The 27,901-nt window shown below is 33.7% G+C and overlaps 1 protein-coding gene across 3 annotated transcripts; it reads right to left on the bottom strand.

Annotated features, from left to right (window-relative positions):
- Positions 1-1,502: 1,502 nt before the first annotated feature.
- Positions 1,503-27,639, bottom strand: LOC149735852 (uncharacterized). 3 transcript variants are annotated; one of them, XM_089878674.1, is made up of 50 exons: positions 26,847-27,639; positions 25,375-25,674; positions 24,903-25,099; positions 24,196-24,343; positions 23,317-23,355; positions 22,960-23,259; positions 22,550-22,758; positions 22,201-22,342; positions 21,788-22,039; positions 21,538-21,576; positions 21,181-21,480; positions 20,626-20,834; positions 20,277-20,418; positions 20,030-20,116; positions 19,527-19,580; positions 18,957-19,169; positions 18,421-18,690; positions 17,824-18,036; positions 17,244-17,469; positions 16,527-16,740; positions 15,913-16,083; positions 15,331-15,535; positions 14,782-15,105; positions 14,263-14,505; positions 13,723-13,842; positions 13,098-13,309; positions 12,634-12,718; positions 12,283-12,378; positions 11,845-11,913; positions 11,450-11,593; positions 10,800-11,078; positions 10,443-10,622; positions 9,872-10,065; positions 9,408-9,567; positions 8,840-9,056; positions 8,307-8,459; positions 7,763-7,888; positions 7,368-7,521; positions 6,918-7,032; positions 6,327-6,421; positions 5,685-5,862; positions 4,990-5,176; positions 4,364-4,482; positions 4,107-4,217; positions 3,691-3,858; positions 3,126-3,401; positions 2,588-2,657; positions 2,282-2,322; positions 2,025-2,153; positions 1,503-1,737 (listed from the first exon to the last, which is right to left on the bottom strand). In XM_089878674.1, the coding sequence occupies exons 1-50, from the start codon at positions 26,944-26,946 to the stop codon at positions 1,715-1,717; spliced, it is 8,298 nt and encodes a 2,765-aa protein (XP_089734800.1). In that variant the 5' UTR covers positions 26,947-27,639; the 3' UTR covers positions 1,503-1,714. The 3 variants fall into 3 exon arrangements, with proteins under 3 accessions (XP_089734800.1, XP_089734803.1, XP_089734801.1); XM_089878677.1 differs by having other exon boundaries at positions 21,881-22,039; XM_089878675.1 differs by lacking the exon at positions 21,538-21,576.
- Positions 27,640-27,901: the final 262 nt, after the last annotated feature.

Below are 27,901 nucleotides of genomic sequence, written 5' to 3'. Positions count from 1 at the left end.
TACATATTGTCCATGTTTTGTGTGTTTATAAGTTGTAAGTTTCTTAGCCATGTTTGTCTATGCTTTGTCTGTGTTTTGTCCCTGTTTTGACCAATTTTTAAATTATTTTGCATATTTTTTAAAAATATATTTTGCCCCAACGTATGATGTGTTTGTACCAAAACTATCAGAGTGTTTGTACCAAAACTCAGAAACTTAATTTTTTGTCAAAGAAAAAATGGAGGATTCTACCCCATCATATGATACCTGTATCATGTGTTTTTGTACCAAAGCTTAAAACAATCAGATTTTTTTTTGAAAGTCGAAAATGTGAAATTCTACCCCAACGCATAATCCGGTATCATGTGTTTATACCAAAACTAAAAAAAAACGATTTTTTGCCTATGTTGAAAATGTAAGATTCTCCCCCAATGCATGATATCAGTATCATGCGTTTGTACCACAATTTAAAAACAATTTTTTTTTTTTTAAAGTTGAAAATGTTGGATTCTACCCCAACGCATAATACCGGTATCATGTGTTTGTATCAAAACTAAAAGAATCCAATTTTTTGCCAAAGTCGAAAATGTGAGATTCTACCCCAACGCATGATACCAATATCATGTGTTTGTACCAAAACTAAAAAAAATCAATTTTTTTGCAAAAGTGTTTGTACCAAAAACATGTGTTTGTACCAAAACTCGAAAAAATATCCAATATTTTGCTAAAGTCGAAAATGTGAGATTCTACCCCAACGCATATGATATCAGTATCATGTGTTTGTACCAAAACTCGAAAAAATCTAATTTTTTGCCAAAGTGGAAAATTTACGCATAATACCGGTATCATGTGTTTGGACCAAAACTTAAAATATCAGACTTTTTGCTAAAGTTGAAAATCTGTGATTCTACTCCAACGTATGATTACCAGTATCATGTGTTTGTACCAAAACTAAAAAACTTAATTTTTTGCCAAAGTCAAAAATGTAAAATTCCACCCCAACGCATGATACTGGTATCATGTGTTTGTACCAAAACTAAAAAAATCTGATTTTTGCCAAAATTGAAAATGTGAGATTCTACCCCAACGCATGATACCAGTATCATGTGTTTGTACGAAAAATAAAAAAATTAATTTTTTCCTAAAGTCGAAAATGTGAGATTCTACCCAAACGCATAACCTGTATCACGTGTTTGTACCATAAATCGAAACAATCTCATTTTTTGCTAAGGTCAAAAATGTATGATTCTACCCCAACACATGATATCGGTCATGTGTTTATAACCGATATCATGTGTTTATAATAAAACTTATAAAAAAAATATAAAAATTGTTATAAAAAAATATTGATTATTTTTTAAATTTTAAAATGTGAGATTTCACCCCTATTTTGTCCAAAATATTTTTTCGTTAGGATTTTTTTCAATTGAGCATATATTTACAAAATTTTTAGACATTAATGTCCTGTGAATAACTTTTACCTTCGAACAAGCCTAAACTTCTTATACACCATACGCATTAAACACAATTATACAAAAATACTTTATTTACAACCAACAATTGTATACGTATAACATTTTAAATACTTAATGTAGGTAAGATACAACAGTTTAGAAACCAATTCACGATTTGAAATAAGACTGACATTCTGGTGCTTGACCATATTTAATCTTCTTATTAAAGTCTTTTTGACACAATTTTTACAAAACTAACACAGAAATTCGTTTTTTTATTCTTATTCTTCAAATCTTGTTGGTTCTGCGAAAGAAAATGCATTAAATTTATTTTGAAAAGCAAAAATACTTTCAATTTTTCTTGCGCACCTTCAAAAATTATTAGTATAACTATAAAACACCATCATAATTATAGGTAATTTTCTAAAAAAAGAAAGTAAAAATAGCAGAGTAGTTATTCAACAATGAAGTACATATAACAAATCCAGACAAAACAGAAAATTTTGTTTTGCAGTTATCAGAGTTTTTAACTAAATGTTATATTGTGGAATTTAAAAATATATATCTTTAAAAAATATTCTTTTCATTTACTTTCTTCTGGATGAAGTGTATATGCTGCTGGTCTCTTCTTAACAAACCAAAACAAGAAAAGAACAATCAGAGCTCCACCAATAAGACCACCGGTAACTCCAAGTCCAATCTTCAATGCATCAGAATTGTCTAAAAGAAAATTTATATTATAGGTTTTAATTAAGCAGTGTGTATCAATGCACTTTTGTTATAAATTTAAGTAACTGTTTATTGACAAATTTTGATGAGATTTATTTTTATAAATAACTTATACGTACCCTGGCTTTCACAAAGCAGTCCTGTAAAGCCTGATGGGCATCTGTAAATAAATAATGTAGGCCATTATTTTCTAAACAGTCTCATTTCTGAACTCATTTATACAGACAACTTTCGGAGGTTTGCAATATTAGAAATTGCGGTAAAATGTTTGAATTTGGATGCAGTTGTTATCACAGGGCAGTATTGATGTATAGGAAATATGCAAAACTTTGACAAAAATCAGAAAAAATACAAAGAATCTGAATCTTTTCCATAAAAACTGTTGTGTGACTTTTATATAGCTTTTGTAAGAACACTAAACTTACGTGCAACCAACAATAGTTCCAATCTCCGAGCACAGACCTCCATTATAACAAGGATTGTTTCCACACAAACCTTTTAAGTGGAAAAAAAAAACTATTAACTTTTCTAGCAGGTTATACAATTTTGATTTTTACAATTTGAGAAAAATTATAATACTGCAAATAAAAATTTATGAAAATAGCAATGTTTATGACAAACATTTATTAAAGATAGATAAAACAGTAACTTCAAATAATTTAAACAATCAATAAAGGTAAAAAAGTTTCTACCATTTTTTTGTTGTTTTTTTGGTTAACTGTGCCAATACATAACGTTAATGCTAGATATTGAAGTACTTAATAATTTTCACAAATAAAACAACAACCCAGTTCAAATAAATATACGATTTGTTATGTCTTAACACTAACAAATCACCTACAATTTTGCAACAGCCAATACTTTCAAACAGAACTTCTTTACAAAACTTCCCAAATCTTTTGTTTTTATTTGATTTTAAATTGTTATGAATTCATGGACAAAACAAAAGCTTGGATAACCTACCACTTGTAGTAAAAGTAACAGTTGCTGGTGCGCTTGAATGATGATTACCATCTACATCTAAAGCAACTGCTACCACAGTGTATGTATAAGTGTTACTTTTGACCAACCCCCCTACACTCAAACTTAAACTTCCAGAAACGACACTTGATTGGGTGAGGTTGTTGGAGCTGGAATCTAATTGAACTGTGTAGTACACGCCCCTTGTTACTGAGCTGAAGGTGATCACTGCACTTGTCTCAGTGATAGAGGAAACTAGGAGACCAAGAACAACAGGGCCTATAGGGATAAATAACATGTTACAATATGGCCGGTATCTATATATAGAAAAATTATTATGTTACAATATGTCATAAATATACAAAGAGGCAATAATTATTATTTGACAACAAATGCCTAGACGAAACAAAAACAGCTGGGAAAAAGTTTCGGAACAAAACATTTGGCAGAATATATTCGGGTAAAATGATAAGGACAAAAAATCTGTGGCAAGAGTTTTGGACATATGTGGCGAAGACTTAGTCCAGGCCATGAAAAAATATGCTACAGAAGAAACCCAAATACTTACGAGTGGTTGTTTCAATTGAGTCGGAAAAGTCAGATCGTGCAGCTGCAGTTGTTCCAACAGTCGCAATGACACGGACTTGAATTGAACATATGGTGTTAGATGGAACATTGCTTATGGTGTACGTTGTGGCTGTGGTCATGTAGCTGCTAATGTTTTGTCCATGTGTTACTGTAAAAAAAATGATTTTAGAAAAAAAGGATATTGATGAAAAAATAATACAAGTCAAAAAAAAAATTATAAAACACAAAACAACACAAACTTTAATTTTTTTAGTAATATAGTAAAATGAATAATTTAATATACTAGCATGGATCCAATTAATCAAGACAGGAAAAAAAAATTCAACATAACGACAGTTATTAAAACGTGCGAGGGATAAAACTTGCACAGTGTGTTCTCAAACAAGTAAAACTTACACTGCACTTCATACTGAATAGCTCCAGCAACAGCATCATATCTTAAAGTAATCATAGAATCAGTAACTTCACTAATTATGAGATTGGCAGGTGGGTTGGGAACATTCGTGACTGAAAAAACATTTAAACATATATATAAGTAATTTTTCATGATTTTTAGTATCACAAATATTTCAGGTTTCAGGTTAAAAAGCAAATTTTACCAGTTTTTTAATAACATAAAGTTTTACATATCATCAAATGTTATAATAACATACTTGTTTCAAGACTCGCATAGTTTGCTGAGTTAAGATTTGAACCATCTGCAGTTGCTGTTGAGTCAGCAAGACTACGAGAAGTAAGAGAAGCCTCAGAATCTGCACGAACACTTCCTGATCTGCGGGTGGGTTTAAAGTTGGACATAAATCAATGCATCAAGATTTATCTTTTTTTTTTCACACAGATTTTCGAAAAATATTGATTCCCCCTGATTTTTTTGCTAAGTTATTAAAGTTTAGTATGGCAGTATTAGTTACAAATGACCTGTGTTTAAGTGGTCTTTCTAATTAGTAAAACTTTAGCAGATTTTGGAAACTCTATAATTTTGAACATTTGATTTATCCAAGGCATTTTTTTCAATCTTGTTCTTTCTTGTCTCTTTGGCAGAGACTGATTTTTCTATTTTATGGGAAATATATTTCCTCCAGACTCGTTGGACTTGATTTTTGTCAGGCACCTATTTCATAAGACTTATCCCAAATCAAGTTTTACTCCTGTTAATCTGATGAAGACAACACCCATAAAAATCCATTAAATTAAATAAAACACCATTTTATGCAAAATATATATTCTACAAAATATCGGTTACGTTATTAAAAGCACTTCTATGTTAAGTTTAACTCACGTTAATCTGATGAAGAGAACAGCCGATGATGTCACAGAATTTCCTCCAACGTTGAAGGTCAATCCAGAGTTCAGTGTGCTCTCATGACGACTCCTCAGCGCAAGTGATGCAGCGGAATTAATATCTGCCATCTCTGCTGTGTATGTTTCAGATGTGATGCGTAAGGAGAAACGGATCTTTGTAGCATCTGTGTAAATAGGGAAGGTTAAGATAATCTAATTTTTATGCATTCATTTTAAAAGCCTCCATAGGTATTGTAAATACTATAACATCAGTTTATCTTATTATTTTAAAAACGAGTGGAAGCGAATCAACAGCAAAATGATATTGCTTAAAACTTGCACTAAAAATACACCAACCCGCAATCCTGTAAGTAATAAAACCTGACCAGTGGTCCATTAAGTTTGGACAAATTTTATAGTTTACTGATTTTAAGATATTTTAGTGCATGGAAATTAAAAATTGTGTTATTGTCATGATACTAGTAAGGCAGTAGGCATTATGCTGTTATAGCAGAATGAACTTGGTAAAACATTAGCATGGAAACCAATTAATCAGCATAAATATGCTATAGTTACTACTTACTGGCTTACATAAAAAATAAATAAAAAATAAAAAATGTGTCAATTATTTTTTGCTGGAAGAGCAGATACAAGTAAAAACATGCCTAGCACGAACAGTATATATAAGTTAACCTGTTGTAGCGACAGTGACTTGACTGAATTCAGTGGTTGTGTAAAATTCATTTGAATCCTTCAATGCAAGAACCCTCACACTGATATTGTAATTGGTGTTTGGAGACAAACCACATAATCTTGTTTTAATTGATGTGGAGTTGATCAAGAAGTTGTTTTGGTCAGAAACAGCTTTAACCTGGAGTTAAGATTAAAAACTTATTGTATGATATATATATATATACATATATAATATTGTGGTCTTGCGGCCAGATGTATAATAAAAGAAATCATGTGACAAATGATGGTTTTGTGTTTTATTTCCAAGACATCATTAGGGTTTGTCGTTCTTTTGTCCAAAGGCGTATCAAAAAATTTTTTTTAAAAGATCTCCTTTAGGCCTATATATATTATTGCTACTGGCAACTAAACATTAATCCTTGGGGCAAACACATATTCTAACTTCTAATGAGTTATAACATAGGTGTCATAGGTGTTTTCCTATAAACCAGTCACACATGGTGTATTCTTACACTTCATACTTACTGTCCAGTTACAACATAGGTGCTATTTATACATATTACGGTGTGTTTTTACACCTTATGCTCACTGCCCAGGTTTAACATATGTATCCTCATTCCTTATTTACACACTACAACCTACCTCATAGAGACCATAAAGTGAACCATCATCAATTATAATTGTCATACAACTCTTGGATTTACTCAGTACAGTGACAGGGTTGACAAATGGATTCACTAAAATGAATGAATTAATGTACTTTGCTTTATCCTTGCGCGGCCGGAAAACGATAATCATGATACACAGGTGTTCTGTTTCATACACCTCATGCCAGCTTACAAGTTTCCACATATGTGACTGGTATTTTTTTTACATATATATTTTGTATGCATGTTAATTTAGACAACCCATTAGTGACCACTGGGTTTGAACTAAGAGCAAGAAAATTAAATAACTATAAAAATGGTCCAATAAATATATCACCAACAAGAAATCATAAAATCAGAAGCCTAAAATTCCTTTTCCAGGCAAAAATAATGCATGCCTAACATTTAAGTAACAATATCTCATCCCATTTTACAAGAGCTTTAAGAAAACACATTTCAATGGACAAAAAATAGCTCAAAATACTTTACCAAAAAGTCATACCACAAAAAGACAAAGGATTTTTTTAATGAGCTTTATGCCCTACTTGGTAAAACAGTATAAATAACAGACTAAGATCGTACTTACCAGGGCAGACATAGTTAGGGTCGCATATGCATGTGTATCCCCCATCTCTATTCACACAGTTGCTATTCACTGGACAGATTCCACTTGTCAAGCATTCATTGATGTCCTCACATAACTTAATGAATAAATAAATAAATTTTTATGTCATGAATGTAACTTACTTATTCATTCTCACATGACAGAACAATGGCAGTATCTATAAATTGGGTGTTCTATACAGCTTGTGCCTGTTTACGAATTGCCACATAGCTAACTTAGTGTGACTGATTAAATTAGTATTTATACTTTTTAATGTATGACAACTTATAAGTAACCACTAGGTCAGAACAACTACTGTTAAGTGTCATAGACAAAAACCTGCATACCGAAAATTGTATCATTTAGATCTTTTTTAGGCCCAAAAACTTGTAAATCAGCGCACACTAAATATTCCAATATGATGACACTCACCTGCCCATTAAGTTGGTATCCTGGCAAACAAGCACATGAGAAGCCTGGTTCTTGTTCAACACATTGCATGTTTGGTGATGTACAGTTGTTTAGTAGGGAGTTTTGACATTCTCTTATGTCATCACATACACCATTCACAAGTTGGAATCCTGTCCTGTTTTATAAAAGGATCTGATATAATTAATGTAACCTACTTAACCAAATAATTGTTTACATTTTATTGTATGTGAGTAAGGTCCCTCAGCATAGCATGCCATGGGTCCTAGGATTAGCCAGGATTGGCCCATTACACCACATTATTCACATGTTAAAATGGCATGATGGGTATCGTTTTTATAACAAACAATAAGCCAAAGATCATATTATTTAAACACCACAAAGAATAAAACACTTACTTGCAATCACATTGAAAACCAGGTTCAATGTTCCTACACACTTGCGTTACACTATCACATGTGTGTTGGTTCAATGCACATTCATCAGTGTCAGTACAAGCTGATTGCTCATCTGCACCTGCAGCTCTGCAAACATAATGTATATAAATTTATACCATGTTTGTATTTTGTAGTAATGGCTAACTGTATTAGAAAAAGTGCAAACTGTATTTTGAGACTGAAATCTGGCATTAAATGTGAGTGGGGTTATGTAGGTTTATAAACTTATGCTCATTGTCGAGTTATAACATAGGTGTCTTGTTATACACCAACCAGAAAGAATGTGCATTCATACAACTGATGCTCACTGTCCCTTATCAGTTGTCTAAATTGTTAGCCAAACATTACAAAAAATATCCCCCAAAAATTGACCCACAAGTTTAAATAAGTGGTAACTCGTAAGCAGGCATAAGGTGCTGAAAATAGAATATCCATGACTCATGTTACAGTAACTGTCATTGCCCATTACATAAGGATAAATAAGTTACATTTATTTTTAATTCACCTGGAGTATCCAGAGTTGCAGGAACATCCATATGTCCCCAGTTTATTGAAGCAACTGGTAGCAGTGGATGGGCAGGTGAATGTATTTGCTGTACATTCATTTACATCATCACATCTGTTGTTGCCTTCACTGAATCCAGAAGGACAATAGCAACTAAAATAATTTGATTTTATCAAAGAAGATGTTATATCAACGTATTACCAATAATATAATTTTCATTTGGTAACAAAAATAATGTTCAAAGTATATTTAACTACTTATTAAAAATTTAAATGTTTTATAAGTACACTATTAGAAGCGTGCTGACGTAAAATTATGGATGCTGTAAATTTACAAGCCAAGGATAAATGCGCAGATGGTCAAAATCTCAAGTTCCATGGCGTGTCACACCGCATGACCTTACTAGGATGGAACAAAATAGAAAAAGGCGCATATAGACTTATCAAATTAACCAATATTTTTTTCTTTCGATCCTACTCACAAAAGATGCCAAAACATTGTCTCCAAAGGTAATTCATGTTATATTTACATACGTGTAATTTCCAATTGTGTTGTTGCAAAGTGAGTTAGGCTTCACATTACAAGGTGTGCCTTCTGTGCATTCATTTATGTCATCACAAGTGCGATTGTTTGCATTTAATTGATATCCATCATTACAAGTGCATTGGTAAGCATTATAAAGTGGTTCACAAAGGTGAGCACATGGGTTCGATTCACAATGGTTGATGTTGGTGCAGTTTCTACCATCACCTGGTATATTGAAAAATATTTCTTTGAATACAGTGGTGAAGAATTATTAAAACAGAGAAGAGAAGAATAAGGCTTTGAAACTAATTCAATAAAAGTGTCATATGAAATATCATGTTAGAACGTCTGGGCAGTGTGTAGTATTAAAAAAACAAACTTCATTTGCTATTTCATTGACACGCTTTCATTCTGTATTTTGTTCTATAGAATGGAAGCTAGAGTCCACCTATTACCTCAGAAACCATTGCGAAATAGATGATTGTTACAAGATTAACGCACTTAAAGCTAAATCTGGCCTGAATCTCAGACCCATAAAAAAGGTCAACAATGTAACAAAGAAAGATAGCCACATACCTGTGGTTCCTGCTGGACAATCTCCACAAGTTTCCCCTGTAGCAGGTGCAGGGTTATCAGTGCATGTTACACCAGCAAAACAAGCTGACAAGAGACATCCATTCCTATCTTCTGAACAATCATCACCAGAGTAAGCATCAGTACAATTACAACCAACAATCTGAAATAATTATTTTTTATGAAATATAAACCTGGTGGAGCAGAAGATATAAGTTTGAGGTTCAATCTTGCTACCATTGCAGGTGTGTCCTCAAGCAAGTTACTTATCAGCAATTACCAAAAGTTCCTTATGGGCTATCTAAAAAGTCAGCCAAACAATATTAAAATTTAAAATCTCCACCAAAAATAATGACCCAAAGTTACATACATTGTAACTTGGTAAGTATGCACTCATGTTATAGTGACTGCCTTCCCAACCACACAAGAATATATAAGTTACAATCATTCTTTTAAACTGAACTTACAGCATAATTTTCTCTTCCGATTACTATTTCATCATTTAGACAACTTCCACCATTAGCACAAACACACAGTTTAATATTGATGTTCAACACAGCTTCACCACCCTTCCCATCCAAGGCTTGTATGACAAGGGTTTGGTTCGTATTTCCTGTAATCTTGTTTGCATCATTTGGTGTCCATGATACAACTCCAGTGCCTAGAAAAATTGTGGTGTGTTAAACTTTTTACAATAATGCTTTATAGAAGATTTTTAAATTAAAACATCAAGACTAATTCTTTATAAATCAATTTCAAATAGCAACACAACACTAATGCTTTAATTAAAAGACTTTCAATTTGAAATACACTACGAAACTTATATTATATATATGTATATTATTTTATGGTATGCCACAAAACATACGCAGACGTTATACTGTAGAACAAAGCAATATAGCATTTTAATTATCAGTTACTTAACTGAGTGTTAAAAGTTGGTCAAATTAAAGTAGGTGTATTAAAGACATATGTTTCCAAAAACTAAAATATAAATACCTAACATTCTATAGTAAAATAATTGATGTTCCAACTTACTTGAGTCAATAGTGATGCCAGATACAGAATTGTTGGCAAAAATTGAAAAGGTAACACTGTCACCATCTGGATCAACAGCGGAAACACTGAATGTTGAAAGTATGGTCAGTTGGGCCAAGAAAGTGTTTCCATTTTCAATATTAGCTCCATCTACCACTGTTATATTAGGTGGGTTGTTTGCTGGAAAAAATGAGAGTTTTTAAACAATGTATACAAAATATTCAATTATTCAGTTAAAAACTAGTATGCAACATTGTTTTAAAACAGGTTGGACATTGCACACTCAATTTTAGAAACATGGCCATTTCGGAAGAACATTTTTATAATATACTTATCAGGAATTTACCAAAAACTTACAGTTAGCCGCAGCAGCAGCTGTTGAAGAATCAGAATTTGTTAAAGTTGCCTGCCCTATGGCAGTCCTGTTCGTGACCAGCACATCATATAAACAAGTGGTTGATACAACCCCATTTGTTGTGCAGTTCTCCTTAACAGATTGGAAATGGCTTTCTGTGGCCTGCTGGGCAACAAGCACCTCCAGGAATGGAGGCTCAGATGTTGGTGTCGGATTATGCAAGGCAAAGGTGTCACCACCCCCACTGTAGTTGAAAACACTCTCACTCTCTGTTATTTGCCCTGGAACAGTTAACATTTCAAAAAGTTGTTTTTGAAAGTTTTAATTTAACATTTCCATCATTTTAACTTGCCAGAGCTTGGGTTGAGCATGAGTTGTACGAGGCAACAATATGGTATGCGAGGGTAATCTCAGTTGTTTATTATAAGTAGTAATAATACAACAATGTGCATTCCTTAACTGGCGAATACATACACAGATACAAAATTACAATGCGTCTTCAACAAAGTACTCTTACATTTGTATTTGGCATGAGCATAATAAAAAAAATGACATTTACCAATTACCCATCCAATCCACATCAGAGGATTTAGGCCACGGTTGGCACATTGCCCTAAAAAGAGTATATGTAAACAGATATGTAAAAACTTACAAGAAAGACCGAAGGTGTAAAGTTTCTGCTCCAGCAAAGTTCCATTCAAAATATCCAAGTTATCTGTTGGTTGTAAGTCTTCCCAAGTAAGAATAGTTCCATTCCTTAACTCAAAATCATCTTCTTTCACTCCATTCCATTTCCCTGTGTAAACACAAACAAATTAAATTATATTAAACCTCCATTTTTTACCAAAGCCTATGTTTTGCCTTTAAATTCTTAAAAAATAACTGTTACATAAAAACTGTTATATTTAAAAATCTTAAGCTCCAAGTTGTCAATTAATGTTTACTGCCACAGCAGAACGTTGGCCAAAGATGGTTTCATAATTTTCAAAGCTAAACATATGAAGACAATTATTTATATATAACAAGTTTGTGTTCAATACACCTCACCAAGTAATCCCTTTGACACATTCCTTAAACTTCCAGTATCTCCAGTAAACTGCATACTTAGCATGTATTCTGAAATCATATTTACATTTACTTGGTTGAAAAAGTGCGGTTAATACACCAAAGCCATTTATATTTAATTAGAACCAAGTAAGACTAAATGGAACCTAAATATGCAGAAAACAATTCGTTCAATAGAGATTCGGCTATAAACAAGTTTCATTAAAAGTTTGGGTCATAATAAAAAAAGAAGTTTGTCGAAAGCCTACTTGACGAGTAAAACTAATCATAGACTTTATTCAACTTAAAATGAACGTATCAGTAGATCACATAGAGAAGAGTAACACACAACAGTAAGACCTAAACCAGTGGGAATAATTATACGAGATAACACATGAATGTTAATGAAGCGAGTTTAAGCGCTTGCTTTTATTTTCTTACCTGCAGCAGACACAACAACTGATGAACCAGAAGGAAATTTAGCTTGGTAGGATCCATCTTTTATTGATAAACTTACTTGGTTAATAGATGTCTCAACTGAAATACAAAAGTTTAGAGGTTAACATGATGGTAGCAGCAATTACATAACGCATTTTTTTCCTTTAAACGCAGTCAAAAAAGGAAAAAAAGGGAAAGAAACTAGTTATTAAATTATGCTACAAGTAAAATAACATAGAAACAGCAACAAGAGTTTAACAACAACAAAAAAATACTAACAATAGAAAACACAATTCCGTAAAAACATGAGAGTCATAAATTAAAACAAATCTAGTCCAAAATGTTATATTTTACCTGTTGTTAGTGTTTGTGAAACACCGTTGACCGATACAAGGACTCCTGTGCCATTAACATGAGAGGAGTCAATGTCAAATTGAACCTGAATAAAAAACACTAGAGTAGGTTTGAAAATATCATTGTGTTGAGAATTTAGGGGCCAGACAGTTGTAGTCGTTAGAGCAATGGTTTTATGCACAGTTGTTATGAGGTGTAAGAAACAGAACACTTCTGTTATAACTACTGTGGTTGCCCAACAACACATCATGATAAATAGGTTACAATCATCCATTCAAGACATAACTGTTTAATTTAAAACTGGAACAAAGGGATAAACCAGCACAAGAAAACAAATTTTCTGACATTTCTAATGCAGTCGTTTAAAGATATCCTATTTCTAGGTTGGTACTCTAGTTTACTTTACTCCTAATATCTGCATACTATATTCCTTTTATATAAATTAACTAAATAAATCTACTCACAGTGCCTGAGTTACTGTATTCATGATCCTTCACAGCAAAAGCAACAAAGATGGTTCCACCAGCTTCACCACCATCGGCTGTAGTTGCTTTTTTAATACGAGCTTGAATACTAAAAACACCGGGTGCATACAAGTAATGGAATTCTCCTACTCCATTGAAAGTATATTGGTTGCTATCAATAGTGGTAATATGGGGGTCACCAAATGTCCAGCCTGGAAAAGTTTTTTATTTAGTTTTTTATATAGGGCCACCAAATTTTTCAACCTAAAATAGTTTTTTATTTTAACTTTTATTTGATGGTCACCAACTGTCCATTCTAAAATAGTTTAAATTTTTATTCAACATAGCATAAATTTTATTTTCCCCTATGAATACAGTAACAAACAGAATTCTATTTAAATAAGAGACTGATGATGCTGTTTCAGGCACAATACATACCCGTTAAACTGGATTTTTATCATTCAGTATTTTGTAGCACTTGATTCAAAATGATTAAGTAATAAATACAAAAAAATATTTGAAATAATGCAAACAGATCCAAACAATGTAAGAGTATTTAAAGTAACCCACAAGTTTTTAAGCTCTTGCACTACTGCCATTTTGTTTGAATTTTAAAAATAATTACTAGGAAAGACTTGTTCATATCCATCGCATGTGGCTGCTGGTCTTCTCTGCTTGTACAAATCACAGTAGTAGTCAGATTCACTCTCAATACAACATTGCCTTCGTGGAATCAGATCTTTTTCTGCAGAAATGATATTACAAGCATGCTGAAATACACCTTACTGCAATGCTATCGGGCGCATGGATCACACCAGATCACACTAGTCCAATGTGGATAATATTTCATACAGGTGTATGCAAGCAGTTTTGGTGTTGGGGGCTGGGGCTTCCCGTATTTTGCTAAAGGTTGAAAAAATGCGATGCATTCAGGTGCTTACTTAAAGATCATGTCCGAAACTTTGAATTGGTAATCAATTCAAAGTCACCATGTTTAAGGGTACCTTTAACTTCTGCTGTTATCTAGACTTAAAAAAAAGTACCATTGCAATTTTTAATTGAAAATTAGTGAAATTTAAACCACATGCCTAAATGATAATCAATTCCAAGGTGTGGAAAAATGTAACTTGATTATGACACTACTTTTCAACCAGTTTTTACAAACCTAAAGCAAGCCTGAGTTGCTCATTAAATCTTGCTTGGTCTCTGTAATAAATCCAATCCCACCAATCAGTACTGTCTTCCACCAATGGAATCTGGTATCTCTCATATCTGCTACTCATTGGGCCTTGTAGAAGGGGTCCACCAATCCACCAACCCCAAAAGATATTGAATTCGGTTTCTCTGCTACCATAGCAACAACGTGGCCCAGTGTTGCTACGTAGTTGGTAACACCGGTGGTAAAGAGCTAAACATAATATCAAGTTTATGACATTAAAAATGGTAAGGGTTCATGGCCAGATAAGCAAAGGTCAGGCGCATGGACCGAGAATTGTGTTATTAGACAACTATGATACACAAATAACCCAATACTACATTATGTGTTATGGAAAGGAAACTAAATTATGCGAATCCTGTAATAAAACCTAATACAACATATGTTTATATAAGCTGTAAAATGTTATAAACTATAACTTGCATCTTTAAAAATTAAAAATCAAACATAACTTGACATAGAACTTACTTTCTTCATAATTCCATTCATCAGTTTCAATGCTGCTTCCATTGACGTAATTATAATCTGACCACCATGAGTATTGCGAGTACCAGTCGGTAAATAACTTAATCCAGTTCAGATGAACCTCAACACTAAGTGCAAAGCGTGGATCAAGTATGGCTTGTGCAGCAGTGCACGGACATGGCTGTGTTGTATTTGACTCCAGCCATCCATCTGTTTTATCATCCTTATCTTCATTGTACCAAGCCATACATGCAGCCTTTGCACTTGACTTGGAAGTTTTAGAGGAGCTTGGTGTCAAATGGTAGAAATACTGCCCGTTTCTAGTTCCTGTAACAGATGAGCAGTAGTTTTATTTTGTCATTAAGATTATCTAAATAGCATATGAAGACTAAGTAAAAATTAAATTTAATTATCTTTAACTAAATGTTGTTTGACCAAAAAATATAAATAGTTGCCTAACAGAACACACCATTAAAACCTATTAGGCCTGTTGTTGCCCCTTCTCGTAATTATAAAGCAAGTTACATTCATTTTTCAGGCTTTAATAATTACCACCGGTTTGCGGTCGTTTGTCAGGCCTGTATTCTCCTTGTACTTCAATAAACTCAAGGTCTTGTGCATTTGTATATCCAATCAAAGCTCTGTTGTTATCATAGTATCTCTTGTCTACATTCCATAACATTGCATCCTCCTTGTAGTTGTATATTACGTATGTCTCCTCTCCATTTGAGGCTAAAATGGCTTGGAAGGTGCTGGGCTGTTCCGATATATAGAGTAAGAAATTAAAACTTAAAATGTTCACTGTATGACATACTGCAAGTGGACAACAGTCCACACCCAGGGTATAGCAACTGTAATAGCCTGACAAAACTAGTACGAATAAATTACATTTATCTATTCAATCCTACACAGACCTATTACAATTGTAGACAAGCCTAGTTTTCAAATTGTTAATGTGTTTTATGACTGGCCAAATGATGATCAGTGTGTTTTCAAAATTTTCAAGAACAAATAAACATTATATCATGTAATGCTATCTAGTAAGACATTTAAGTGGTACAGTAGGTAGATTGCTACAGTTGATTAATTTTCATTTTGATAAAATTATTCAATCAAAGTATAGCTTAAACTCACATAATCTCTGTTGTAATACTCATAATACATGACCACATTATGCCAGGTTGCTTTCAAAACATAACTTGACTTGAAATTTGTGTTTCCTACAAATTCTCCGATCCTTTTGTCCACTTCTGCAACCACGGCAGAGGCAGAGACAGACAGAGTTGTGGATTGTTTGTTGTAAACCTGATTAAAGTAATTTTAATTTTATTTTATAAGATCATTATGTCCAGATAAAAAAATACAACTGTAATACAGGCATTGAAATCTTGGTAATATATGGCAAATAGAAAAAGAAGAAAAGATACCACAGCACTGTATTCACTTTCCTTCGTTTAAACTTGTTTTTATACATACATACGTGAAAACTATATTTTTAAAGCATTGGTACCATTTTCTGGTAGAGCTAAATAGCAACCATATAATAATACAGAGTTAGGTTTGATAGAGCTCTTCTGGTGGCATATTACTTTGTTTACCATTGTTTTGACCTCCTATTAAAGTCACTTCATATTTATTACCAGCAAAGTTAAATGTTACCAAAAGATCTTCATGATACCTAATTAGAAGCCTGATTATCCAATGCTAATTATAAGCCAGCATAAACAACTATTAAATGCGTAATATACCTGATAATAAACACGGCCGTCATTGAACCTGCTTGGATGGAAATCATCCCAGAATGGAGCCAGCATTGCTACTCTATAAGAACCGAACCCGTTCTGGCGAGGTTGGTACAAGTATCGCACATGCCAAGACTCAGGACCAAAGGTAATTATACCATTAGAAGTTACACGGCAAGTGGTGAATGTTCTCTGTCCAAATGCCATTGGAAATGGAATGCTGGAATGGTAATCATTATCTAAGTAATCGGAAAATATATTGATGTATGCAATGTTGTAGACTATTGGTTGGAGTTAGTTGCTTTAACCAAGGTTGTCAAAATCGCCAAATAAGCAATTACTTTTTATAAACCCATCCAATTGACAACTGAATGATCTTTAAAGGATGTTAAGTTAGCAGTACACATAAATCTCCCAGTTTCCCGCAATGTTTCATACATAGCAACTTCCAAGCATGCACAAAGTAATAAACATTGAACCCACTATGATTAGTGGACAAAATGATAGTTCCCACTATACAACATAAACACGAATGGTATTTATCTTTTTGAATGCACTAACAATAGTCAGATATTTAAAACAGAGAAAAGAAGAAAAATAACAGAAAAAAAACAACAGTCGTTGAAAACAAGGCACAAGTAAAAACTTTTTTTGTAAAAGTTTCAAATAAAAGTGAGTCTGCTAAACCTACTACATAAATAAGTAATGATAAATCCGACTTACATTAGTTTTGGTGAAGCTACATCATCACCAATAGTCAACAATTCATCCATTGCATTTTCTCCATATGGCAACAATACATCAACATTACATTTGACAAACCCATCACCTGAGTAGCCTTCATTGCATGTACATCTATAACTTCCTACTGTGTTGGTACAGAATGCATTCGCAACACAAGTACTAATGCCAGCTGTACATTCATTTACATCTGTTTGGCATGTTGGACCTACACATAAAAATAAATGTTTAAACCATAGTTTATTCATTGATTGTGAACACTAGTTTGTGGCCCCTGTTTTAATTTAAGCAAAATGTTTGAGTTAAAAATTTGTATAACTTGACTTTCAAATAAATTCACACTGTTAAACACAGTGTATGCTTTTCTGGCTCTGATCTTCTGTTACAGGTGTGTTTTCATTCCTTGCATTATGGTCTAAATTATATCACTGCACAAAAAATGGAAAAACACACAGTATGCAAGTAATATCCATTTTGGCCCAATTTAAGAAAATCCAATAAGACTAAGATGTATTCACTAAATACAAACATTATTAGTTTCTCAGCTTTGATGCCATATTACCTGAATATGCTTGAGTGCAAGAGCAGGAGTATGAACCACCGAGATCATTACAAGTACCAAGGTTTGCACAGGGTCCACCTATACATGGTGATGTGTAATCTTTGCATGACTTCCCACTATAATATTGTGGACACTCGCACCTAAAGTCTCCAGGCAATGGAGTGCAGGTTCCACCATTTTCACAAAGTGTGCTCTTTTCACACAAGTTGATAACTGAAATACAAAGAGCCTTTTGTTCATGCTTCACATTTACACTCACAACTGTCATTTGAATATGATATTCTATGAAAATATCTTAATCTGAAACATTTTGGTTTCAGAACAAAAACCATCTTCTGCGATGTATATAAATGTTGGCCTAATGAGGATCAGTGTGTTTGTGTGTTTAACTGTTTAATATTATATCGTTTTAAATAAATTGGCACAAAAGATAGTTACCAATTACACAAATGTTTGTTTCTGTTTTCATCACAAAAATTAAACTGATCTATTAGCCTTTGAAGCATGTCTCTTAAAATTACGCCTAATTTTTTCTTTTGCACAAGATAAAGGACATATTCGCATTAAATAACCATACAAAATATAATGATTTCTTACGTGTACACACTCCATTCTGCATTGTAAATCCAGATCCACAGCGACATACAAAAGATCCAACAGTGTTGGAACAGACAGAGTTTGCTGGGCAAGTGATCCATGGCATTCCACATTCATTAACATCTACACAGCTTGGTTGCTGCAAGTTCTGTATATTGAGAGCAACTGTATTTGTTTCTTCTTCAGTATATCCTGGCCTACATTTACAGGTTTGCACGTTACCAGTTGCCACAACACAGACAGCGTTGGTACAAGTTTCAGTGCAAGATTCTGCGGAAAACATTTACAAAATTATATGAAAGGTTGGTTTATAGCTTTAACGATCTATTTCATAAAGGTATAACAAATCCTTTTCCAGATTGAAAATCTATAAAGCTATAAAGAAAATAAATCCTTAGAATCAAGTGCTATGAAAAATGTAAGTGACAAAAATCAAGTCCAACAAATTGTATTATATGAGTTATATATTTCTAACATGGCATCATCAGTCTCTGCAAAAGAAGCAAACTAACGCAAAAGATAATAAACTCTCTCACTTGTTTCAGCAGTAAGTGTCAAAGTGGAGAGAAGTTCACCATCAAAATATGCTTCAACTTCAAACTCAAATTCTAGATCTGCACCAAGGCCTTCAATAATGTAAGAATCCACATTTGAGACTTGAATGTTCTGGGCATCAAAAGTAATGGTGTAGTTGTATCGAGATGAACCAAGGTCCACGTAGATGATCCCATTACCTCCTGTTGCTGTAACTGTCGGAAATAGTTGTGTAAAATGGTGAAAGGTATAACATAGGTGTTCAGTTTCATACACCTTCTGCTGCTTATGGCTTACAACATATGTCATTGTTTTGGACATTTGAATCAATGAATGTAACTTATTTAACCACGTGTAGAAGAGAATGACAGTTGTCATAACATTGCGGTTTTGTTTCATAGAATTTGTGCTGCTTATGAGTTACTACATACATAACTTTGTGGGTGAAGGAATCAAAGTCCTTGGATGGCTGTGAAATGACAGTCTTATAAAATGGGAGTAATGTTTTGTGGACCTTGCCATGAGTTATTTAAATTTGTGGGTAGTTTTTGTAACAAAGTTTTGGAGTTTACCTTGCACTGGTGGCAACACAGGAACAGTTGGAGCAGAAGCTGTAGTGGTGATTGCTGATAAAAAAAATAATAGAGTTAGTCAGGGTACCAACGGGCATTTAAAAGTGGAACTCTGCCTATGTTCAAATAAAATTAAAATATGTTCACCTAAAAACAAAGTAATTCTATTGATTGAGCAGAGAGCTACATATAGTAACTTTGTAAAAGAATAGAGTCGGGTATGGAATCAATTTTTATAGCGCAGGGTATGTAAGCCTATCCTGATAATTTTGCAGGGGTTGCACTAACATCTGGAATTTTATAAAGTGACGATAACAGTTTAAAAAATACTAGATTATATAAGTAAGGGAGAGTCCAGCAACTAACTATAGCCTTAATGAATTTCTTAATCAGTTTACAGAGTATGACGTTTAAACCCGTTAGTATAACGGCCTAATGACAGTTACTTTCAAAAATAAATATTGAAACAATGCACTAGATTTACTAGAATTATAAATACATACCGTGTGTTGGCATGGTTGAGTTACCATACGTTGGCATGGTTGAGTTACCATAAGTTGGCATGGTTGAATATGTGTCATTTGAAGGTTCTGTAAGATATTAAAAAGTTTATTTCTGCCTGAAATTGCACAAATATCATACAAGCTACTAGATATTGTTTAAGAGTAGTACATTTTGAATGGAAAACATTAGGATAAAAGCTACATGAGGGGGGTATTGCCACATAGTTACCTCTGTGACCTCACAAACCTGTTTGAATGTAAGAAAATCTAAATCCTTTTGGTGAGAATGCGTGCGATGTAAAACTAATATAAACCGTTGCGGTTTTAGAAGTGTAAATTTGATCTGTTGTTACGTTTCCATAAACGTACATGAAACCAATGGAGAAGGTCTAAAAGAAAATAAGAATACAAATAATGCAATTACTTATAAAAATTTATTTGAAAAAAACATACAAAGTTACATATGTGGTAAATCGTCAAAGGTTACGAAATGTATGAAACAGAACACCTGTGTTAATAAATGAGTCACACTCATTTAAGTAGAGCAAAGCCAAAAGTATTGATACAAAAACGGACTACAAAAATTGTTTACTTACACTATTTGGAGCATGGTCTTGTCCAATCAAGGTAGCAAAAGAAGCATAATCACCACCCTCATGTACAGTGATCTGAACCACCATTCCAGGGTCTGCATTTAAAATCCAAACACTGGCTGTATTTTCCGGGTAATTTCCTGGCCAACCAAGAGTAGTTACTTCTTTTGGGGTCCCAGATAAGTCAGCATCATCAAACATGTGCACAGTAGCTGTGGAAATGGAATATTATGATGAATGTGACTTGCTATATGCTTGGGTGGCCGGAACGCAACAGTCGTTATAACTCTGTTTCATACACCTTGTGTGAGTTACCACATATGAGATTTTGTTTGTTTTTTTATATTGTACAGTTGACAATTTATACAACCCATTATTGACCACTGGGTTGGAGCAACTGCCATTAAGTATCTTGCCCAAGGACATTTATGCCCACAATGGTAGCAGCGAGAAGCCTTGAACCCATAGCCTGGGTTAGATGCAGGCCTGCTAACCACTGTGCCATGGCACTGGATATTAAAAGCATATAAGCAGCACTGTAGGTACAAGATTAATTACCTGTTACCAAAGTTGTCGTATAATTTGCAATAGTAGTGTTTGTACTATCTGAAACTGCAATATACAAAGTATATGTTGTGTTTTGGGTAAAGTTTGTGGCATGGTAGTAAAAATAATTGGCGTTGTCTGCTGATATATGTCGAACTTCACTATCTGATGATATGTTTCCAGAAAATGAGTAATTTCCAGTTGAGTTGTATTCGTACATAAAGTTCGGATATACATTCAGGCTAATGCTAACTCCAAAGTTATAAAAAACGTCTATATGTGTATATGCCCAAAATGAGAAACCACTGGAAGCTGTGAATAGAAACATAAAATTAATTTGTTGAATCGTATTTTAACATCATTACTTACAATATACTGGGTAGGTAATTAAAGTGTCGTTTGTTGCATCTGGAACAAATGAAAAATAAGTTTAAGAACTTATTATGTTTTTTTTTAAAACCAATTACACAGTACACAACTAGGGTTATTTGCATTGGTGTAACTACTAGAAAATTTATAAGATTGAACTAAAAACTTAATGTTTTAAGGTTTTTATCCTAACATAAATTTTTATCTATTGCAACAAAGAAGTATTTCTTGTATTATTTAAGGAACTTACCATAAGTTGGCATTGTTGAATTATAAGTTGGCATGGTTGAATTACCATAAGTTGGCATAGTTGAGTCACCATAAGTTGGCATGGTTGAGTTACCATAAGTTGGCATGGTTGAATTACCATAAGTTGGCATGGTTGAGTTACCATAAGTTGGCATGGTTGGGTTACCATAAGTTGGCATGGTTGAGTTACCATAAGTTGGCATGGTTGAGTTACCATATGTTGGCATGGTTGAATAAGTGTCATTTGAAGGTTCTGTAAGATATTAAAAAGTTTATTTCTGCCTGAAATTGCACAAATATCATACAATTTACTAGATATTGTTTAACAGTAGTACATTTTGAATGGAAAACATTAGGATAAAGGCTACATAAGGTGGGTTATTGCCACATAGTTACCTCTGTGACCTCACAAACCTGTTTGGATGTAAGAAAATCTAAATCCTTTTGGTGAGAATACGTGCGATATAAAACTAATATAAACCGTTGCGGTTTTAGAAGTGTAAATTTGATCTGTTGTTACGTTTCCATAAACGTACATGAAACCCATGGAGAAGGTCTAAAAGAAAATAAGAATACAAATAATGCAATTACTTATAAAAATTTATTTAAAAAAAACATATAAAGTTACATATGTGATAAATCGTCAAAGGTTACGAAATGTATGAAACAGAACACCTGTGTTAATAAATGAGTCACACTCATTTAAGTAGAGCAAAGCCAAAAGCATTGATACAAAAACGGACTACAAAAATTGTTTACTTACACTATTTGGAGCATGGTCTTGTCCAATCAAGGTATCAAAATAAGTATAATCACCACCCTCATGTACAGTGATCTGAACCACCATTCCAGGGTCTGCATTTAAAATCCAAACACTGGCTGTATTTTCCGGGTAATTTCCTGGCCAACCAAGAGTAGTTACTTCTTTTGGGGTCCCAGATAAGTCAGCATCATCAAACATGTGCACAGTAGCTGTGGAAATGGAGTATTATGATGAATGTGACTTGCTATATGCTTGGGTGGCCGGAACGCAGGAGTTTTTATTGCCCACAATGGTAGCAGCGAGAAGCCTTGAACCCATAGCCTGGGTTAGATGCAGGCCTGCTAACCACTGTGCCATGGCACTGGATATTAAAAGCATATAAGCAGCACTGTAGGTACAAGATTAATTACCTGTTACCAAAGTTGTCGTATAATTTGCAATAGTAGTGTTTGTACTATCTGAAACTGCAATATACAAAGTATATGTTGTGTTTTGGGTAAAGTTTGTGGCATGGTAGTAAAAATAATTGGCGTTGTCTGCTGATATATGTCGAACTTCACTATCTGATGATATGTTTCCAGAAAATGAGTAATTCCCAGTTGAGTTGTATTCGTACATAAAGTTCGGATATACATTCAGGCTAATGCTAACTCCAAAGTTATAAAAAACGTCTATATGTGTATATGCCCAAAATGAGAAACCACTGGAAGCTGTGAATAGAAACATAAAATTAATTTGTTGAATCGTATTTTAACATCATTACTTACTATATACTGGGTAGGTAATTAAAGTGTCGTTTGGTGCATCTGGAACAAATGAAAAATAGGTTAAAGAACTTACTAAGTTTTTTTATTTGCATTGGTGTAACTATTAGAAAATTTATAATATTGAACTAAAAACTTAATGTTTTAAGGTTTATATCCTAACATAAATTTTTATCTATTGCAACAAAGAAAAATTTCTTGCATTATTTAAGGAACTAAAAAGTAAAAACTCGCAGCAATAAGGCTGCTGTTAAAACAGGCTATAAAGGGTGTTTAAAAGCACATGCTAGCTAAACTATGAATTTGTGTCCTTTACTTCTATATGATTACCATTACAGTAGGTGGTAAGTGCATAAGCTTAGAATTACATTGTGAAATATGAGAAAATAAACATGCTGTTGAAAAATCCTCTTTTAACCCCTAAAACCTAACTTCTTAACTCAAACCCTATCCATACCATGTTGTTGCAACTGTTCAGTATTATAATTTTTTTTGATTAATTTGTCCAATCTGTAACACTGAATGAATGAAAGAATGAATGTAAAATACTTTATACTCTCATGGCCTCAATACGACATTGGTTATAACTCACCCATTCTGTTTTATAAACCTTGTGCCAGCTTACGAGTTTTAAGTTTGTTACTTTGTGGATAATTATTTTTTGTGGAGTAGGGGGAATTCTTTTATGTGTGGCTTATAACTTAGACAATCCATTAGTAACCACTAGGTTGGAGCAGTCTTGCCCAAGGACACATACACCCGCAATAGTAGCAGCTAAGAGCCTTGAACTCATTACCTCTGAGTTAGAGGCAGGTGTGCTAACAACTGTGCTACGGTGCGGTGACATTAGAAGTATTTTTGACTGGTACCCAACGAACATACCTATTTGCCTGTAGGAGAACCTGAACCCTTTCCCCGTAATGGACTGGTCAGAATAAAACCCCACAATAACGTTAGGAGTCACAGAGGTGTGTGGTTGTGATGATGTTATGTTGCCACTTGACGAAAACAGGGTTAGAAGAGAGTAAGTCTGCATAGAAACATAAATGTGTTAAAATTAAAACAGGTATACAGTAGTCCGGGACAAGATTAATACGGTTTCTAAAAAGATTTTTAAAAGAATGAATGAATGTAACTTGCTTTATCCTGGCCGGAAAATGTTAATCATTATAACACGAGTGTTTTGTTCCATACACCTCATGCCGACTTTCGAGTTACTATGTATGTTAAGACAAATGTATTATAGTACTGTGGGTAAGATGGATAATGCTTTTAAAGAACATTTAAAAGACTGAAATATGGTACTGTGGGGTAAGATATGCATGGTACTATTATTACATAATGTCCCTTATTTGCCGATTGTGTTTTTAACAATTAAGGGCACACTTTTAGAGCGGCGGAATACAGTTATATAAATCTATAAATATTGTTTGTTTACTACCAAATGGATCGATAAAAAAGAATGAGAACATGGACCATCTTACCCCAACCTACTTTACAATATGGAAAAAGGGCAAAATTGTGTTTATACTGACTAAAGTACTTCTATGTGGAGTACAGTATATACTTATATATAAGTTTATAATAACCTGGTAGCTCAATGCCATTAGGTAATCTGAATAGTCACTTTGACCCTCCTCTACAGTGACTTCGACCACTTTTCCAGCATCGGCAGTCAAATTCCAGATACAATATATGTTGGTGGGGTAACTGTCAGGCCACCCTGGGGTAGTTACTTCTTTTGGGGTGTCGGTAAGATTATTATCGGAAAACTTGCACAAGCCAACTACAGGAAAAATTTAAGTGATAAAAGAATGAATAAATTCCTAATGCTTATTGTGGACAAGACACTTAATGATAATTGCTCCGACCCAGTGGTGCTAACAGGGGGGGTCTAAATTGTAAGCCATACATTAAAAAATGAAAAAACACTCACAAAGTTACACATATGTAGAAACGCGCAAGCAAACATGAGTATGAAACATTACACCCGAGTTATAACAACTCTCATTGCCCCGCCACGCGGGGATTAACAAGTTACATTCATTCATACATACATACATGTTGTTATGTTCGCCGTGTATGTGACAATGCTGGCACTAGAAACCATCACTTCAACAATCACATTATACGATGTATTGAATTCTGCCTTTGGTGAGTAGTAATACAGACTGTAGACGTTCTCCGAATAGATTGCCCAAACGACTCCGCCGCTAGTTATGTTTCCGGAAAAAGTGAAGTTATTGCCACTACTATTGTTGTTGTCATACGAAGGATAAACGGTTACGCTGATGGCCGGCCGATGCTCGGCAGTATTGGTGTTAATCCATGTAGTGGTTTGAAACTCATAATTTCCGTAACCTATAATAACAAAGTAGTAAAATGAACATTCAAAAATTGAAATATAGTAGGGTGGGGAAGATGGGACACTTTTTTATTCTACTTTCTCGTCTGATGGGTTAATAAACAAAGAACATTGAAAGAAGTATATAAAACCATATCCTCGACTACCATAGACCGTTGTTAATTGTTTAAAACACAATCGGGGTATTCGGATGTTATGTGGTAAAAGTGTCTCGTATATAACAGAATCGTATTAGATTTTCAAGGGCAACATTTACTCTAAGGACTTATAAAATATAGTTGCGCAAACGGAATCATGCTAAATTGATAAGTAACACGTTTGTTCGCGTGCCTGCCTTTAGCGAACATAAATTGAATCACATTCAAGGGATTGTGTCGTACATTCTTTACGTGATTGCGAAATCACGCCACCCCACAATCATGTGATATCGATATCACGTGACCGTACATCACGTGGGTGAAATATTAGAAGCGAACCATGGAGCCAGGTATAATGAGGTAGTTCAACACTTTCTGGTTTTATTTGCGTCATTCTTTTTATGATTTGTCACCCCAGGCCTTTTTAGTAGCAACCACGCTTTTATATATATATAGTGTGGGGGAAGATGACACTTTTCGTTGTATTTTTTCGTCTCATTTGATAGTAAACAAAAACATTCCAAGAATTATTAAACCGTAACCTTAGAACGTACATATAGACCGTTGTTAATTATTTAAAACACCATCAGGATATTTTAATATTATGTGCTAAAGGTGACCCATCTACCCCTACAGTAGCCTACTATAGGGCATTTTTACTCATTTTTTGGGTGACTGTCGTTTACTGCTATTCCATTCTCTTGGTTGTTTAATTTATTTGATCTTGGTTTTTACTGCTTCCGTAGAGATAAATACAATTTATCATAAACTTTTGCCGTGAACGGCATTTGGTTTTAAAACTATACGAATGTCGCGCATGCTACCAGGTTACCTTCCTACACATTAAAGACATATAGAATAACTAATCTTAACGTGCTAACTTATGGATATACGTAGTAACTCGTAAGCGGGTAGTATAAAACACATTTAATCAATGGAACAACCGTGTTATAACCACTGTCGTTGCCCCGCCACGCGAGAAAAAATAAATTGCATTTATTTTATCCATAAATTTAAACAAGTATTCTCACCTGGAACGCTGATAGTCTGCGAACCTTGGTCGTTTCCAGAAACCGATGGTGAAGCTGCTAAACCAAGCAGAATCATCCACACAGCAAGGTTAATCGCCATGTTTGCTGAATGGACTTCAATTAGATAAAGGTTTAACAAATCTCCTAAAAAAGAAACTTGGAAAAGAGCAGTGATTTACAATAAATAAAGAATACAAGTATAAAAGAAAACTTCAGGCAATTGTTTGTTTTTCAATATATATTTGCAACAGCATATAAGCTTATATATAAAAAAATGAATGATTTTAAATGTCACCACATAAAATACCCATTCTGGAAATTTTCTAAACTAAAACTTATAAATTTACTCTATTCGTGAGTAAAATTGTATGCTGTTGCTGCGTTAGTACCTAAAAATCGCAATTTTATAATCTTTGCAATTAGGGCACAGCTTCACGTTACCATAAAACAATTTTCACAAAACAAAATTCAAACCTATATAAGTTACTGTAAACGGTTTGAAAAAGCTACAAAGTATTTATAAGCGTATAGGCTCACATTCATTAACATGTGCGCATACAAACAGGTTTAGGCTTTCTGCTTCTGTTACGAGTCTGCTGTCCAATATGAATTCATTTGCACGGCATTCCTTCTGTGTATTCGCTTTCAGATATATAAACGTTTGTAACATAACCTGCCCCAATAACCTCGTTGCCATGTTGGAACGTTAACATATAGTTGTTTATGGAAACCAGTAGGTATGAGGCTTTCATTCGGCGATAGGGGATTTCACACTTGCGACACTTAATATGGAATGAGCGGTAAACAGTATTGTTTAACGACCTGTGTGTGTTTGATTAAAACTGACGTATTGTTATATAGTCCAGTTCTCTTATGTCTCAGAACAATACAATTTTGACACAAAAGGGGCAACGGAATATATCGTATTACTTTAACAAGAATGTTTTAGTATTTTCTTTTTAAGATGCTATGTTCGCATGAATAGGCTAAAGATTCTACATTGAATTCTTCATTTATTTAAAATCCTAAATAAAATCCTAAAAAAGCAATTTATT

Source organism: Ciona robusta, chromosome 5 (assembly GCF_009617815.1).
Source record: "Ciona robusta chromosome 5, ASM961781v2".
NCBI classification, from domain to species: domain Eukaryota; kingdom Metazoa; phylum Chordata; class Ascidiacea; order Phlebobranchia; family Cionidae; genus Ciona; species Ciona robusta.
The sequence above is the reverse complement of the archived record's forward strand: the minus strand, read 5'-3'. Positions and strand labels throughout refer to the sequence as shown.

Bases quoted from the DNA above. Each gene is read 5' to 3' on its own strand.
- LOC149735852 (XM_089878674.1), bottom strand. From the start codon at position 26,946: ATGGCGATTAACCTTGCTGTGTGGATGATTCTGCTTGGTTTAGCAGCT. The intron at 16,741-17,243 runs GTAAGTCGGATT...TTACCATTCCAG, and splicing joins GTAGCTTCACCAAAACTAAT to CATTCCATTTCCAATGGCAT. The intron at 5,177-5,684 runs GTTAACTTATAT...CTATTTACACAG, and splicing joins AGTCACTGTCGCTACAACAG to ATGCTACAAAGATCCGTTTC.